Raw genomic sequence first — 16147 nt, 5'->3', positions numbered from 1 at the left:
AGGGCCCGGCAGCGCCGAGCGGGCGCCGCGGCGGCTCCGGGCCCTGCCGGGCAGCGCTGCGCAGGGGCCGCCGGGCCGGCTCAGTGCCGCTTCCCCCCCTGGGTTCTGCCCAGGAGCCCACAGCCTCCCGGGCTCGTTTTCCCCCTTAGCCCATATTGAACCCCGGAGCTCCCGGGCCTTGCGAAGGGGTGGCGAGGAAAGTGTGGCCGGAGCGGGGCTGGAGCGGCCGCGCTGCTGCCGGGCCGGTGCGGATGGGGACGGTGCCCTGTGTGCTCCCCGTGGTGGTGGACCTGGGAGGGCCTCACACAGAACAGGCGGCGGAGGGGAAACTGGAATTTCACAGCATCCCTTTTAATTTGGAAGAGGGACAGGGGACAGGCTGCGGCTTGCCTGCTGGTGGATTACAAGGGAAACTAGGTGGTGATGTATGTGGCAGGTGAACAGAGGGAAGAGGAGACTTCAGCGTTGGAGCGGAGCCTGAGGAAAGGCAGCCTGGTGTGTTCGGGCCGGAGGTCAGGGGAGCTGTCAGGTGCTCTCATACAGTGGGACAGCGCAGGGAGTGAGGAGCAGCTGCTCCAACCTTGTCCGTGCGCCAGAGAAGCACAGTGAAGTTTATTTAGTGCTGGTGCACATCACGTGGTTGGAGGACCTTTAATGAAAAGAAGCTGTGGAAAATGTTCTGTTTAAATTTAAATTTGTTGCATTTTTCTCTTGCATTTCTGTTCTCATTAAAAATAAATGCAAGGAAAGTGCCAAGAAGTAGACCTTGCTCTATTAAGTCAGTATTGTTTCTGTGAAAGAAGAGATGATGATCATGCTTCTGGAAGAGGTATTGTCAAGCTTATTTACCCAGTGGAAAGAGGATATGTTCTAGATGTGTTCTGGCAAATAATAGCAGTAATCCATCAGAAAAGAGCAGACTATTGCAAACTAAACAACGAAACCAACAAGTGTGCCTGTTTACCTCATCTGCTGAACAGTCATTTGGTAGAATGGCCCAGGAGTTCTAATGCCTGCCCTCCATAGCTGGAATAGGACTTTTTTAAAACAAATGGTAATTAAATGAAACTTGGGCTGGGTTTGAGACTGTAGCTCTTGAGCTGCCATTTTATGGAAAGCAACACTTCAGGGTGTAGTCTGCGTTGTAGGAATGATGGCCTGCTGGGCAAAGCTGGGGGTAGCAATCATCAGACTGATGATCCTGTCTCTGTCATTTATCTTCTGTGAGTCCTCAAGCAACTTAACTCAAACCTCAGTTTCCCCTCTGGAAGTGAGGTATATTATATTTCTCTGCTTTTCTTAGGGTAGTGAGGATAAAGTGCAGTGAGAGATTGTAAGGAACTAGGAAGTGTCTGCATTAAAGACTTAAGTGGGGCTTGGTTGAGTCATCTTTGTGGTTCAGATATGACTTCAGGAGGATGCTTTGTGGAAGAGAATGGATAGGAAGATCAACCATTTAGTCTGGAATGAATGTGGAAGCCTTTATGGTAATGCTTTTATCCTAGCTAAATTCACCAACAGGTTTATCTCTCTGTCTTTAACCACGTATTGTATATTTTATATTGTAATGGTTGCTGTGCTCTTCTCTGTGAACAGTCCCTTTATTAAGAGAGCTCCTCATCATCTTGCTAGTGGAGTGTTTGCAGTAACAGGCCTTTTGTCTGCCAGACAGGAGATCCACTTCTCCTGGAGCATGTCCCACTTGCCTGCTGGTTGGGATGGCCAGCTGGAGGCTCTCTGCCGTGGTTCGGGGGTGGCAATGTGACTGCAGCTGAGACAGGCTGACGCTTCTTTGTCCCAGCGTGTGAACGGGGAGATGACCAAGCGTCTGGAGCAGAGACATTGGGGACTCTGTTCCATCTAGAGGTGGAATGAGTCTAACAGTACCTGTACTGATGCCTGTGTGCCAAGGGTGTTTTCCTGTGTCATTTATCCCAAGCGTTTTGTGCTGTTTTCTCTTCTAAAATAGAAATGACACAGTGCTGTGGGCAAGTGTTGCATGCTGTTGTCTCTCATGCAATGAGCAAGATGATGATCCTGAGTCATTGCTGTAGAGCAAAACTGTTCCTTATATGCCCTGAGCTTTCCAGCTGTCCTGTGGAATCACTTTGTGCAATCAATTTAAGCACTGATGGAGCAGGGTTAGTTATTACAGCTGTTGTATGAAAATAAATCTCAGTGCTGCGTTTTGTATTTCTACACTATTGGTTGCTTCTGCTGCATCGTCTTCAGTGTAGTTTTTGATATTGTATTTTCTCTTAGTAGCTGTGAGGTGCCTCTGGAGAGTGGATCTCTTGCTGAGAACTTGGTTTCTTTCAAAATTTGAAAGTGGGAATGGTGGGATACTAGGGGAAAGAGGAAGTTGTTGTTTTTCCAGGAGCTTTATTTAATTTTGAAAGGCAGACTCTTCCCAACTCCCACTTCACAGAACATCTAGGTTATTTAATTTAGAGACATCATATGTTCTCAAATAGATTTCTGTAAAATTAAAGCCTGAGCAGCAGCTTCCTGCATGATAGGTTTTAATGGTGGATGTAGAAAGTACATTCTTTATAGGGAAATCTAAGAATGAAATAAGTGAAGATAAGGAACAGTGAGACTTGGTTTTCTACTGGTAATTTTTTCAGTGTAACTTTGGGTACACTGCAGATATCTGCAATGGGATATAAATATCCTTTAATATGTAATGTCTAATAAACCAATATTTTAAATACTATAAGTGTTCTTTACTGTCTTAATTAAAAAACCCAAACAATTGTGATATTTTATGTGTAAATCAGGACTCTTGAATGTACTGAAAAATGGGAACAGAATTTTATGTTAATTTCTCTCTAGTTCTTTTCCTGCTTCTTAATGCTTTTGGATGGCTCAGAGTGAAGTTTTTAAGTTGTGAGCAGTTGGAGCAGATCATAGTTCAGGAATATGTTATGTTCAGGAAGATTTATTGCTGTGTAGTGAGGAAACGTCGTCTCATTTGGCATAATCTTTTGTAAAACGTGTTTGTGGTACTGTTCTGGAGGTGTTTTTCATCATTCTCTTAAAAGCAATGCTAGGAAAGAAAACAATATCTCTTTCTCCCATCTGTATCATTATGGCAAGGGAACAGTTTCAGATTTTTGAGAACTGACTAGGACTGCAGATTAAATAAATGGTATCTGTGTTGAAAGCATCCCATTTTGTGGAAGATGGGAAGTGAGTCACTGAGTCCAGGTCCCCTGCCATTATGGGGATGATATCATAAAATTCCTCATAAGAATTCTTTCATTCTTAATTTTTTTCTTAATCAAGAGGACTCCTGGTGATGTTTACCCACTCAGCCGTGTCAGAAAATGCTTATTCATATTTTTTCTTTTTGTAAAGAACCAACTGAAAATGTCTCAGAATCCTGACAAGCTACATTCAAGTGAAGAAAAGTTGAGTGGTTTGGAGGATGATCAGGAGGAGAACTTGGACAACTCGGATCAGTCTGTCCGAAAAAGAATACGGCAGAGTGCTCCAGGGTCACACAGAGATGATACACCAAAGTGTAAGCAAAACTGCTTTATGAAATACAATAAAAACCAGTAAATTCTCTAACTGTTGCAGGAGGCAATCCTAGTGTTTTATAGCATTCTGTGCAAGTTTGACTGTCTTGCAGTTAAGTACAGTGTGACTCTTGATGATATGCCTTGAAACTGTAACACTTTTCTTCCCATTTTCTTTTCCTAATTGTATGCACGATGTGTACATTTTCTTAATTGTACACAATGACCACGTTGCTCTGAGCCACATATATCCTAAATATCCTGGTGTGTTTGTGCTCTTGGAAGGGATAAACACTACCCCAGTGTGTTCCAGCTAAACTGTCTCTGCCGTTTGCCTTATCAGCTGAACCTTGTGGGTTGCTGCAGCCCCTGTTCCTACTGCAGGGCAAGGAAGGCTGTTATCAGCAAAGGGATGTCCTGTCAGCCCCCTCACAATATAGATGGAAAGTTGTATATTTAATCCTAATACTACTTCCAGTGTCAAGCAGGACTGCCTATTTTTCCTAAGGCATATTTTTCTTTGTCATTCTGCTTTTAACAAGAGGGTCTGGATGCAATATGGGACCAAATATTTCTGGCAAATCTGTAGATAAAACCAAGGGGAAGTTTTCTGGCTCCGGGGATTCAATTCAAAGAAGCAGAAGTGCTCAGAGTTCTAAATTTCTGTAGGCAGTGGCTCAGCAGTAACATTTTGTTCGTTGCTTTATTTTTTAATTGTGTTCATTATGATTTGAGGTTTAGGGTTATGTTTAGTGTCATGTTACCCAGAGGAGATGTTCTGAGGGAGTTTCTGTTCCTATGCCTTGCTGGTTGCCTGGTAGGAAATGGGGTGTATGTATGGAGGGAGGCTCTGAACACGTGGAAGTAAAAAGCATGGCACAGTCTAGCACTGCATTGTACCACAAAGAAGTGGTTTGGTCTCAAGCTCTTCGCTCGTGTAAGGGAGCAGGTATGAGAATGAGGGAGTGTGATTTGAGAGCAATCTTTGGTCAATGAAAGAGCCTTAGCTCTTAGTGCACCCACTGCTGGAGTGAAGTCATTTGGCACTCGGACAAGAGCACTGTGGACTTTGCTGTCTGCTGGTTCTTCTCAGAATGTGAGTCCTTGCTGTGTTCCCAGAGTCACTATGCAAGGTTAAGCTCCAGGCAGAAGGAAATAAAGATTTAGGAGGGCTGCATGAAAAGAGCAAGATATTATTGAAAAACTAGCTCGGTGGAACCAAACTGTATGAGCAGAAGAGCTCTGCATGGCAGACAAGTGATGGACACTTACTTTTGAAAGACCTTTTCTATGTAATTACTTAAGTCCAATCAACATGGATTATCAAATGGGATGGTCATAATAGTTTGCCTGAAACATTTCTCAGTGAGCCCAGCCTGTCAAGATACCTGGTTGGTTTCTTTCACTTTGGGATTAGTACGTTGCTCCTATGCCTGGACTGCAGCTGAAGTGAATGAACTACAGAATGGAATGGATCCATCAGGGCACCAACCCTAGCACTAACCCAGGGCCCAGTTTGAGGCTGCTGGCCCATCCTGGTCAGTCCCAAATGCCTGCCAGGGGAAGAGTTCTTAGGCATTGGTGCGGGTGCTAGGTCTTAATGTTGTCTGTTGCTTGGGTGGTGGCCTCTGGGGGAGAAAAAGTGTTTGGAGGAGTGCCAGTTGCATTGGAAGTAGTGAGAATAATTAGCTACTGGTGTGCTGCTGCTTAACAGTGATGGTGGTTGTTTGTTGACTGCTTTAATGATGAAATCACTTCCTTGAAAAATGTAAAACTGAAATGGCAATATCTGCACAATACTTGTGGAAATGCTGCTATTTGTAATTATTTCTTCTTACAGTGTGGAGAAAGATGCCAAGATGCTATTAAGCCACCCTAAAGAAGTACTGGTTTGTGTGGGGGGTTTTGTTTGGAAGTGGTTTTTAAAAGAGCTTGATAGAATCAATTGACGCACTGAGCCTAGAATATCAACTGGGATCCACTCCTTTGTTTTTTGAAATGCTCCAAACCTGTATCATCCATCAGATGGGAAAGCAAGGGAAAGAAAGGAGAAAAATCTTCCGCTGATGCTGTCATTTGACCGACTGTCAGTAAGGTGGAAAGGGTCCAAAAGACTCTTTCTGTAGTCTTTTGTTGAGAACTGTCTGACAGTGTAATTGATATTGCAGCCAGTCCTTCTCGGCCTGTGTCAATAGAAGAGCTCATGGAGACAGCAAAGGGAGTCACCAACATGGCTCTGGCACACGAAATTGTGGTGAATGGAGACTTCCAGATAAAACCAGCTGAATTACCAGAACACAGGTAAGGTTCTTACCAAAGAGATACCTGTAAAAAATTGTGTTTGTGGAACTGCTGAGCAGCTCTGGGGGATCAGGTAAAGGCTCTGGCTGGTGTCTTGTCTGGCAGTGCCTGGGAGGAGGTAGGAAAGAATATAAGGAGAAGGTGGTAACTGTGCAGTTCTGCTTCCCCAGATATGTGTGTGTGTGAAGGGTGAACCTCTTGGATTAATTGGACATGTGTGGTGCAAATCCTAGAGTGCTGTGGTTTCTGTTGTGTCCCCTTGTCCCAGGACTCTGGGGCCGCAGCCTTCCAAGTACCCCAGTCTGGCTGCAGATGTGGGTGGTGCTTTCAGCAGTTTTTAAGCTTTCACTGCCTGTGGGAACGAGATGAAACTGATTATTTTAGCTTTTGCTGTCTGTTTCTTCAGGGGTATTTTGGGAAGAGGTTCCTGTGTTTTATTAGATTAGTCCTTGCTCCTTTCAAGTTTGAAGCCTTTCCTTCTCTGTGTGAGTCTGCAGTAACTGTGTGCCCTGCTGAGAGGGGAGAGGGAGAACAGAGGAGGCTTCATCTGCTGTTCCTCTCTCACACACAGTGAGGTGTGGCTGACAGCCTCCTGGCTTGATTTGGGAAAGGGAGTGCATATCTCATGGAAGGAACTTGGTCCCCATTGGGCCAGTGTTGTCTGTAGGTATCCATTTGTGAGAGAGACCCCAGAGCACGCTGCCTTGATGGGTGCTGCAGGAGAGAACGCTGCAGCTGACTCTTGGGAGACTGGCATTGTTGTGCTCTATGGAAATTGGTCATGCTGGGACAAAAAGGAAGTGACAGTGGTTCCCCTTAGCATTAATAGTGAGAGGATCTTGCTTGGAACTTGAATTGTCCCTGTCTGCAAAGGCAGGGGACTTGGGTTATGTGTGGGGATATTTATTTGTCTCAAGGTTAGAGTCCCTTGCAGCTCGAATATGCTTGAAGTGGTGGGAGGAGAAGGCAGCTGTAGTGGCTGTAGCTGTCATTGTAGGCACTCAGTAGAGCCTGTATTGGCTGCTCTTGGAGAGCCACAGGGCAGGAGTGCCTCCAGGTACTGCCTGAGCCTCAGCTGCACTTGGAGTCAGAGCCTTGGGAAGCTGGTGTTTGCTGTGGGATTCTCTGTGTGCACTCAGCTACGTGGGTGTGTGTTGCTTCTCTGGTGTGGAAGTTACACCTGGTGTGAAAAGGTGCCCGCTGCTGAGGAGCAAGAACCATCAGTATTTTGAATTAGGAATTGGTACTGAGGCAGTGGAATTCATTTATTTTTTTATACAAACTGATCTGGGCCCTTATCTCAGAGTAGGTGCAATACTTACGCAGTGAAACAGAGAAGATTTTGTGTCAGGGAAGTTACTTAATTTCTGTTAGGTTTACTAATGAGTTTTATACAGGAGAATTGATTTTATTTTAGTGGGGCCTTTAAAAGGAACATGAATAGTGGTCTTTTGAAGACAAGCTGTAATTTCTGTGATTTCTGTTTTCTTTCACTTGCCTATATGTAGCATGTGATAAATATTTGAACGATTTAAATTTGCAGCCACTTTTGCCTGTATGTAACTCTTTATTAGGACATAAGCCATTCCAAATCCTGTGTCCAGTTTTTCTTGCTTTTCTGAGTAGCTTAAAATGACAGATCTCTGTTAATCATCAATTTAGTTATTATTACATTATATTCATATTATTACATGCCGTGCTTCAGGAGCTGCAGGCTATCTTTGTAAGGTGGTGCAGAGACAAGTATCATTCTTTTTAACATATTTATTCTCAGCTTGGAGAAGAAAGTCAGAGATATTGTGCATAAAGCTTTCTGGGATTGTCTGGAAGCTCAGCTAAAGGAAGACCCCCCGACATATGATCATGCAATTAAGCTATTGGGAGAAATTAAAGAGGTAAGATGATGTGATACGAAGAAAAATTAATGAATTTGAGTAGCTGCAATGATATGAATGAGCAAAAGTTGTTGGAGTTTGGCTTTTCATAAAAAATCCTCTTGTTCTTTTTCATTACTGTATCACTGTGAACATGTATAAGCTGTATAATCCTAGAGGAGAAATTTGAATGTAAAACCAAATGGAAAACCATGTAAGGTGATTAAAAGGTAAGCTATACTTGTTCCCTAATTCCAAGCCTCCTTCGTGTGTGGCACTGGTATTAGTTATGGAACCAGTGAGATGCTCCAACGCTGGGTTGGTAAAACTGAGCCCAACAGTCTGAAGTATGATCTGTGCCACAGAGAATTTGCCACTTAGTAACTTCAGTATCACACAGCATGAGGTGAAACATTTGGAGTTGGTGAGTCGATGGTTAAAAAAAAAAAAAATTCAACAATTTAGTTGTTTAGATAAGAGTCTGGCCCATCCCTGGTAGTGTCCAAGGTCAGGTTGGATGGGGCATTAAGCAGACTGATTTAGTGGGAGGTGACCCTGCCTGTGGCAGGGGGTTTGGAACTAGCTGATCTTTAAAGTCTCTTCTGATCCAAACCTTTCTATGATTCTATAATTCTATAAGAAGTTGTTCAGTAACTGTTTGGTCCTTGTAGTCTCTGATATGTAGAACTAATGCACTGTTAAAAACTTTCCATTTCAGAGTCTTCTATCTTTCTTGTTGCCTGGTCATACTAGACTGAGAAGCCAGATTACAGAAGTCCTTGACCTGGATTTGATAAAACAGGAGGCAGAGAATGGGGCCCTTGACATTTCTAAGTTGGTCAGATTTGTTATTGGCATGATGGGGACTCTCTGTGCTCCAGCTCGAGATGAAGACATTAAGAAACTGAAAGATATTAATGAAATAGTTCCTCTTTTCAGGTACTGAAATGTGTTTATTGGTCATGTTCAGAGTCCCATAAATAAATTTGGGGAGGGGAGGGGGGCAGCCTGCAACTCTTAGAGAAGAGTGATAGGGAAAAGGATATAGCTGTGGGTGTGAAGGGGAGAGATGCTCCAGGAGTCATTAACAAGGACCATCTCTGATCTGGTGAGTTGGAGTATTTGTCTGGCTCCTGCATGTCACTGAAGGACATTTGCTTAAATGTCAAATGGAAATAAGCCTTAAGGTAGCAGATGAATAGTCAGTTGGTATCAGAATTGAATATCAGCAGCAGAGGGTGAAAAACAGCACACAGGAGCATAGGGAAAATGTATTACTGGTTTTCTACCAGTTTCTCCTTTCCTCCCAGTTTGAGCTCTCTTTACCCCACTCCCTGCATAAATCCCTGTCAGTTCTAAAGGGAGTGTGTGTTCCACATCTGGGAGCATCCAGGCTTCTGCTTTGTCACCATGTTCTCAGTGGAACAGCTCAAGGTCTCAATAGTTGGGAGAATCTTCATTAACCTTGCTGTTTTCTAATTTGAAAAGCTTCCAGGAGTTCAGGATTGACTTGGCAGAAATACTGCCAGCAGGAATTAGGTTGCTTTGAAATTAAGGTGTTTTTCTTTGGTGTTTGTTTGGTTTTTTTTTCTTTTTTGCCCCTTGGGTCTGATTATTCGCTTCCCACTGAAGTTGGCTTTCCAGGCTGCCAACAGACATGGCACTCAAGCTTGGAAACCCACATGTCTTCTCATACACAATATTGCACATCCTGGGAGATAAAATCTGTGGAGCTAGTGAAGTTAATTCCATGGAGGCTTTTTTACAGGAGAGCAAGATTTATTTCCGACTTGGTAGAGGCACATGCATGCATGCACATGCTTGCTCCAGCTTTCTCTCTCATGCCCTGAAGTTGTTAAGCTGTTACTGTTTCCCATGCATGTTTTTGCTCTTTCCTTAGACAATCTGTAATAAATCTTGTAAATAGCACCTCTGAAACATCTGCAGCGTTGAATAACTTTTTCTGTTTGTTTGTTTAGAGCAATTTTCTCTGTATTAGACCTAATGAAAATGGATATGGCAAACTTCGCTGTCAGTAGTATTAGGCCAAAATTAATGCAGCAGTCTGCTGAATATGAAAGAAAGAAGTTTCAGGAGTTTCTTGAGAAACAGCCAAGTATGACTTTGTTCCTTTCTTTCTTCCCCTCTGACCTCCCAGTAAACTGCGTGTCTTTGCTTTTAGATCATGAAAAGAACTCAGATATTTTTATAAGTTCTAGAATTCATATGGTAAATGACAGCTTGTGCCCCAAAACTGTAGTTAGAAAAAATCTGCCAGAACAATAGTTCTGCCCTTGGGACATTCAGTTTAATTTCAATACAGTGTAGGGCATGATTACCCAGCATCATCTCACCTCTGATTTCCTGTAGCTGTGTGGTTTTGTTTTAGATGTTCTGCTTGATGCAATAAATGAAGTGCATGTCATACCTGATATCATGGGCATTAGTCATAGTAACTAATGGGATTGTTTGGAAATTATTGGTGGAAAAATCTAACTTTGAAAAGGAATTTTCCTAAGAAGATTTTTTCCCCTGCTCTTCCAGATTCTTTAGACCTTGTCACAAAGTGGTTGCAAGAAGCAGCAGATGATCTTGCAAAGCTGGGACATGAAATGTTGCCTCCCTACTCTAGTGATGGTGCCACTGGTGGAGCTTCCACCTTGTGCTTCACTGCTGTACAAAATCAGGCCTATCTGAAGCTCCTGAAGTGGGATCATGTGAACAGGCCTTTTCCAGAAGTAGGTATTTGACAGAAAAATTGGTTTTGTGCTTGTTCCACTCTTCCATTCCCAGGACATAGCAGCTGTTTGGACTTGTAGCCTTGCAATACGTACAATACTAAACCATTGATCTCTGATTGGGAGATCTGGCAGCTCTAATAGGCACTTGTCTTTCAGTACTGAAACCTTCTCAGCTGGAAAAGAGGAGTCAGTGCTTCTCATTGTGCTCCTGGCCTGCTCTTCCATGTGCCTTTGTCTTGCCTTTGCTGCTGCATCCCAGTGTCCCTTCCCAGCCTGGCAGACTGACTCCATTCTGTGCTGGCTTCCTCCCTCCTTGCAGACAGTGCTTATGGACCAGACGCGCTTCCTGGAGCTCCAGCTGGAGCTGGAGCAGCTCCTCTTGGTGGGGACAGTGCTGCTGGTGACGTTCAGCGCAGCAGGCCCAGCGCTCATCGATGTGCCCGGATTCGCTGAGAAAATCAAAACCATTGTCAAGGTGCTGCTGACAGGAATGCATCTTCCGTGAGTATGGCACAGTCCTGCTCACAGGGCAGGTGTAGCTCTGTTTTCACGCTGGGAGATGATCAGTTTAAGCCTCTTTCTGGCTGGGGACTGCAGGAAGTGCAGAGGAGGTGATGAGGGCTTTCTCTGAGCCTGAGCTGACAGTTTTTCTTCAGCGTACTCACACAGATCTGTCTTTTCTTGCTCTGTTCTTTCATGATTTGGACACACTGCTTTTTCCAGAGTGTTTTTCATGGTGCCAGGCTGGCACAGGAGAGTGCCAGCAGCTGCCCCTGCTCAGAGTTTGGGCCAGGCTCCTCAAGAACCTGAGTGTGGCACAGTGCCTGCAGATTGAGAGTGACTCGTCTACACCTACAGGTTTTGCTTTAGTCAGAGCTGTCCTCAGGCAGAAAGTCAGCTCTTATGTGTATGGATTGTTCAGGCTGGAGGTCTTGAATGCTCTCCTACTTCCTTGCTTTAGATCTCAGCTTTATTTTTCATGTATATATAATTATTCTTTATAATTGGCTTTATTTGCTTTATGCTTTTTCCATTACATTTGATAAATGAGGCAACTCTAATCGAATGGTTTGTTTTTAAAAAGTGGGAAAAAAGTGAGTACCTAATACAGTTACACTGTACCTCATGTTTTCTAGCTCCTTTAACCTGAAGGAATCCCTGGCCACCGTGGGTGAGAAGGTGTGTGCTGAAGTGAACAGCTGCCTTTCCCAGCATGGCTTTACCCCATTCTCAGCTGAGAGAGAGGCTGTGCTGAAGGGGCAGATCCAGGCGGTGGCCAGCCCGGATAACTCCATTTGCAAGCTCATAGGTAGGTCTGGCAGAGTGCTCTGCACTCCCTGTCTGTGGAACTGGGGGTGGGGGGTGTGCAGGGCTTCTCTTTCCATGTTTTTTCCATGTTGTTTCCATGTTGTCTTTTCAGCTTGCTGACCACGTTCAGGCTTGTTGCATTTTACATGAGGTTACACTGTTTCTAATTCACCGTCTCGTTTGAAAACAACCCAACCCATTTTTTCCAGATTCTCGAATTCAGAAGTTTCTGGAGAATTATCTTGCATCCAGTCACCAGAAATCATTGCCTGCCATTCCTGGAGGATTAAGCCCTATTCAAAGGGAGCTGGAGGAGATTGCTGCCAAGTATATTCGTCTTGTCAACTACAACAAAATGGTCTTCAGCCCTTACTATGATGCAGTCCTTGGCAAAATATTGACTAAGGAAGAATCCCAAATTGTAGGGAGGTCAGAAGAATCATAAAACCAGTCTGTGTGCTACCAATACAGTATTGTCAGCTATTAAATAAAAATTGTACCAATATTTGTCTAGGACAACAGCTTTCCGTGTAAATACTGGTTCCTTTTAACCCACGAGTGGTGACTGATGAGGGAAATACACGAGTTACAAGAAGGGTTCTGAGGTAAAAGATGAGAGATGCATTTCTAACATAATTATGCAACCTTGGGGGATATCATTGTAGTTTTCTGGCTGCAATTTTTAGACTTTTGAGCTGATGATAAGTAGGGCAAGTTTAAGAACCAAACTTTATATTTTAAGTGACTCATTTTGGGGCATTTAACTCTTAATTTACAGTGAATTTAGTTTAATTTATCCAGAGCTGATTAGCAATGGTTCTTCCCAGAAGGGGTGATTTGGTTTTTAAAAAAATCTTACTTGAAAGAATTAATAAAGCTAAATTTCGAGAGAAGAAGAACTTTAACAGACAAAACACCAAGCCAAACAGCACTTTAATGTAACATTATGGTTAGTATGGTAGGCTTACTAGTTTTTTCTGCATTTTACTGCATTTTTAATAGCATTTTTTTGCTGTTTACCTGCAGATGTTACAAAACATAATATATTTTTGTAGCAAATTTTCTGGTTATTGGGTAACTGTCCTCTGCTATGTACAGTACTCACAGAGGTGGCAATCTTATAGATTGCAGCTGTATTTATATCTTGTAAAGATTTCAGAAGGGCAGAGCTAAAATGTTTTGATAAAAGTGGCATTTCTTACCTTTTTTTTGCTAGTAGTTTACTCCTTTTTAGGTGAAATACTACTTTTAAAGTAAATTGTCATTTCCAGTAGGTGGATTTAAATTGTGTGAAACTTGAGGTTGAAAATTTGGGTTTTTTTTAAAAAACTACAACAGGAGATGGTTGCATATTCAATCATGTCTTCAAAAATATCCAGGAAGTACACAGCACTGTGGGCAGTGTAAGTGATTTTAATGTACTGTGAAAGGTAAATGGCTTGATGTTAGTTTGAATATACAGGGAATATTTTAGTAGATTTTTTTCACTTTGTAGAGGTGTTCTTGAAACTTTGAATATTTGTAGCTCTTGAATTTAATTAGCTATGTATTTTATAGAGGAGAAGAGCCCAGTGATCTTACATTGCAATTTCAGGCTCAGCTGGGAGGTAAGTGCATCTGAAATTTTCCTCTGGTTGAGCACAACAGTGTATTACAGTAATCAATATTTGATGGCTTTATGAAAGCAAAGTTTGTAGTTATACACAGTAAGTGGCCTGAGTATGAGGTTGTCCAAACCAGAATGTGCTGTCTTTAAAAAAAACAACCAACAAGGTATGTAAAATACATAAAGGGGCCCTTTTATTGCAAACAGCCAGGTTAATTTAGGAATCAGCCAAAGTAACAGAACTTCTAGAAGCACTTGATTATGATCCACTGTTGTTGCTTCCCTTCCCAGTTTTCCTTTGAATGTCAGTGTGGATAAAGCTGCACCAACTTTGTGTTTGGAAGGGGATGGAATAAATAAGACCTTTTTTTCTATATTAGCCTATGCAATTGTAAACCAAATCTTTTCTCATTCGTTATAAATCCCCCTTCCCCAAGGGAAAAACCCAGGAAAACCCCGTGAGAGTTCATCAGCTCAGACAAGTGATTTTTCTCTTGGCCAAATGTACTCAGCCACCAAAATGAATGTCTCTCTTTGAATCCTTGAGAACTCAAAAATGAGGTTGGTTAGCCAGAAAAAAAGGGTTCTGAGTAGGGTCTATTTCCTTGTTTGGATCAGCAAAGGATTCCACAGAGGTCTTCAAGGCTGCTGCCTCTGCTTGCTGGGCTTTGCTCTCAGAGCAGGCTCCACCTCATAAGCCTAAGCTCTGCAGCTCCACAAACACAGCCTGTGCTGAATGAGCTGCCAGAGCCATTACTGCTGGAGATAGGAACAAGATAAGTAACTAAGGCAATGGTGTTTCCAGTTGAGTTAAATGAGAGCTGTACAAGTAAAAAATTGCTGCCTTTATTTTATCTTTCAGTACTGCCTAGGAGCTGCCTTTAGAGGCCATTATGCTGACTACACAAAGTACAGGATGATCTGGAGGGACATCACGGTGAGACAGGTACTTAGAAAAGCCCTTGAAAGGCGTGTGACTGATGGCAGAGTGAAGGGCACGGCTTCAGCAGTGGATAAAATTGTCATTGAGGAGATGGCTGGTGCAGGGCTGGGATTCAGGGCCCAGGGTCCAAGAGGGCCTGCTCCTGACATCGCAGCGGGGACTGTGCTGCCAGCAGTGCTTGTATTGCTCGCAGGGTCCACACAGGGAATCCCATCTCTCCTCACAGCAGGGGTTTGATCTAAGCCTTCAGGTAGGAAAAAATCCTAGATTGAGAGAACAGAGCGCAGTGCTCACCTGTGGCTACACTCTCACCTCCAGGGCACACCCAGCAGGAACAAATGCTTCTGGCACCGGTGCTGTGGGCCTTTCAACAGGAAAGATCTAAAGAGACTGCAATAAATGCCCTCAAAGCATGGTAATGATTCTCCCAGGTTGTTTTTTTTAATGAGAGTGTTTGACAGTTTCTCTACATCCTCTCTAAAAGAAACAGGGAGCTGCAATTGAGTGGCAGCAAGAAGGACATTCCAGGATGGCTAAGGCCAGCCCTATCTCCATGTGCAGGTGCTGCTTCACCTCTTGCCCTGGCAGAGAGGAGCCCTGGCTGAGGCAGCTGTGCTGGGGAGGGAATGTCGTTCATTTGCCCGAGGCTCTATCTGTCCTGTAGTCCAAGAGGTGCTTAGGATCTTACCAGAGTGCAAGTCTGAACAGCCAATTCCCAGTTACAAGCTGAAATACACATAGAAACTGCTTGGAAAGCTCACGTAGTGTTTTTTTAGCTTGTTTGACGATAACAAGTGCAACGATGTAGCCGATTATTAACATTTAGCTTTGTACATTATGTGGAAGACCAGTGCAGGTATCCAGGACCACAGTGTGTGAGCTAGTGCTCCTGGACTACCCACACTAGAAACATGAATTGAGTTTGTTTTACAATGCTGTCTTCTTCAAGCAGTCCTGGAATTACAAGCCAAAGTGTGCTGTATCCTCTAGAATATGGAAACCAAGCTCATTCTAATATGTATGCTCTGATCAATTTCCTGTGACGGTATAATTAGCATTGCTTTTGAAGTGGCTGAGTAATATTTAAGAAGTACCTTGTTGTGTTTGAATAAACCAGAATGAGGCATGATGTTATGGATATCCTTTTTATTTTAAAGGAATGTTTTTTTGTTGTTGTTTTTTTTTTTTAATTTTCAACTACAAAACAGATTCCTTACATTCTGCCATAAATAAAAACGAACAATAAGGCAGGACACTACATGAACAAACTGAGAACAACTGTTTTCCAGAAAATGTGAATTAAAAATGCTTCACAAGTATAAGCCATCCAGTTTTTAAAATAAAACTGTTGAAAACCCACAAGATTTCAAGTGGTAGATGTGTACACCCTCGAAGAACAAAATACAGTTTTGACATTTTGCACTTTTGGTTTTGAAAACCGAGTTTTGTTCAGAGCACATTCTAAGGTTGGTTGGGCTGTTTTCAGATCAGGAACCATATGGGAGAAGAGGCACCACAGTAACAAAACCATTTTCAAGGATTTTTTTGTTTGCAGCTGTCCCTTTTAAATGCTTGACTTGTAAGAGACTGATTCAATGCAAGTCTTTGTCTGTCACAGCAGAACTCCAAACTTGTTTCACCGGATTCTCTTCTGCTGTCGTGCTCTGTAAATGTCATGTACAGGGGGAACTACAGATCCTTTCTCCTCATCGTCATCAGAATCCTCATGTGATCTCTTCACAGCCTTGTTGAGAATGGTGTTGTTTTCCACAGGTCCATTGCCTTCCACAGCTATTTCAGGCAGGCCACCCGTGATTATCCGTACGGCTTCATCAACAGCTTCAGAAAGA

The 16147-nt window shown here is 43.1% G+C and overlaps 2 protein-coding genes across 2 annotated transcripts in view; one reads left to right on the top strand and one right to left on the bottom strand.

Moving 5' to 3' along the window:
- The first annotated feature begins 9 nt into the window (after positions 1 to 9).
- Positions 10 to 15426, top strand: TCP11L1 (t-complex 11 like 1). The gene is made up of 10 exons (XM_042035644.1): positions 10 to 42; positions 3360 to 3526; positions 5693 to 5825; positions 7600 to 7720; positions 8418 to 8638; positions 9679 to 9815; positions 10244 to 10437; positions 10760 to 10941; positions 11577 to 11749; positions 11958 to 15426. Exons 2-10 carry the CDS (start codon positions 3373 to 3375, stop codon positions 12191 to 12193), a joined length of 1551 nt encoding a protein of 516 aa, XP_041891578.1. The 5' UTR covers positions 10 to 42; positions 3360 to 3372; the 3' UTR covers positions 12194 to 15426.
- The window catches only part of CSTF3 (cleavage stimulation factor subunit 3), a 48452-nt gene continuing 47731 nt past the window's right edge, over positions 15427 to 16147 (bottom strand). Inside the window, exon 21 of the mRNA XM_042035643.1 lies at positions 15427 to 16136. Coding sequence (XP_041891577.1) covers positions 15934 to 16136 — 203 coding nt within the window. The 3' untranslated portion in view covers positions 15427 to 15933. The remainder of the gene's footprint in view (positions 16137 to 16147) is intronic.

The sequence above is a fragment of the Corvus kubaryi genome, unplaced genomic scaffold (genome assembly GCF_017639235.1).
Source record: "Corvus kubaryi isolate FWS band 111438036 unplaced genomic scaffold, C.kubaryi_AGA036_p1.0 37384, whole genome shotgun sequence".
In the NCBI taxonomy this organism is placed as follows: Eukaryota; Metazoa; Chordata; class Aves; order Passeriformes; family Corvidae; genus Corvus; species Corvus kubaryi.
This window is presented reverse-complemented; position numbering and strand designations above follow the sequence as displayed.

Bases quoted from the DNA above. Each gene is read 5' to 3' on its own strand.
- TCP11L1 (XM_042035644.1), top strand. From the start codon at position 3,373: ATGTCTCAGAATCCTGACAAGCTACATTCAAGTGAAGAAAAGTTGAGT. The intron at 8,639-9,678 runs GTACTGAAATGT...TTGTTTGTTTAG, and splicing joins GAAATAGTTCCTCTTTTCAG to AGCAATTTTCTCTGTATTAG. The intron at 9,816-10,243 runs GTATGACTTTGT...CTGCTCTTCCAG, and splicing joins GTTTCTTGAGAAACAGCCAA to ATTCTTTAGACCTTGTCACA.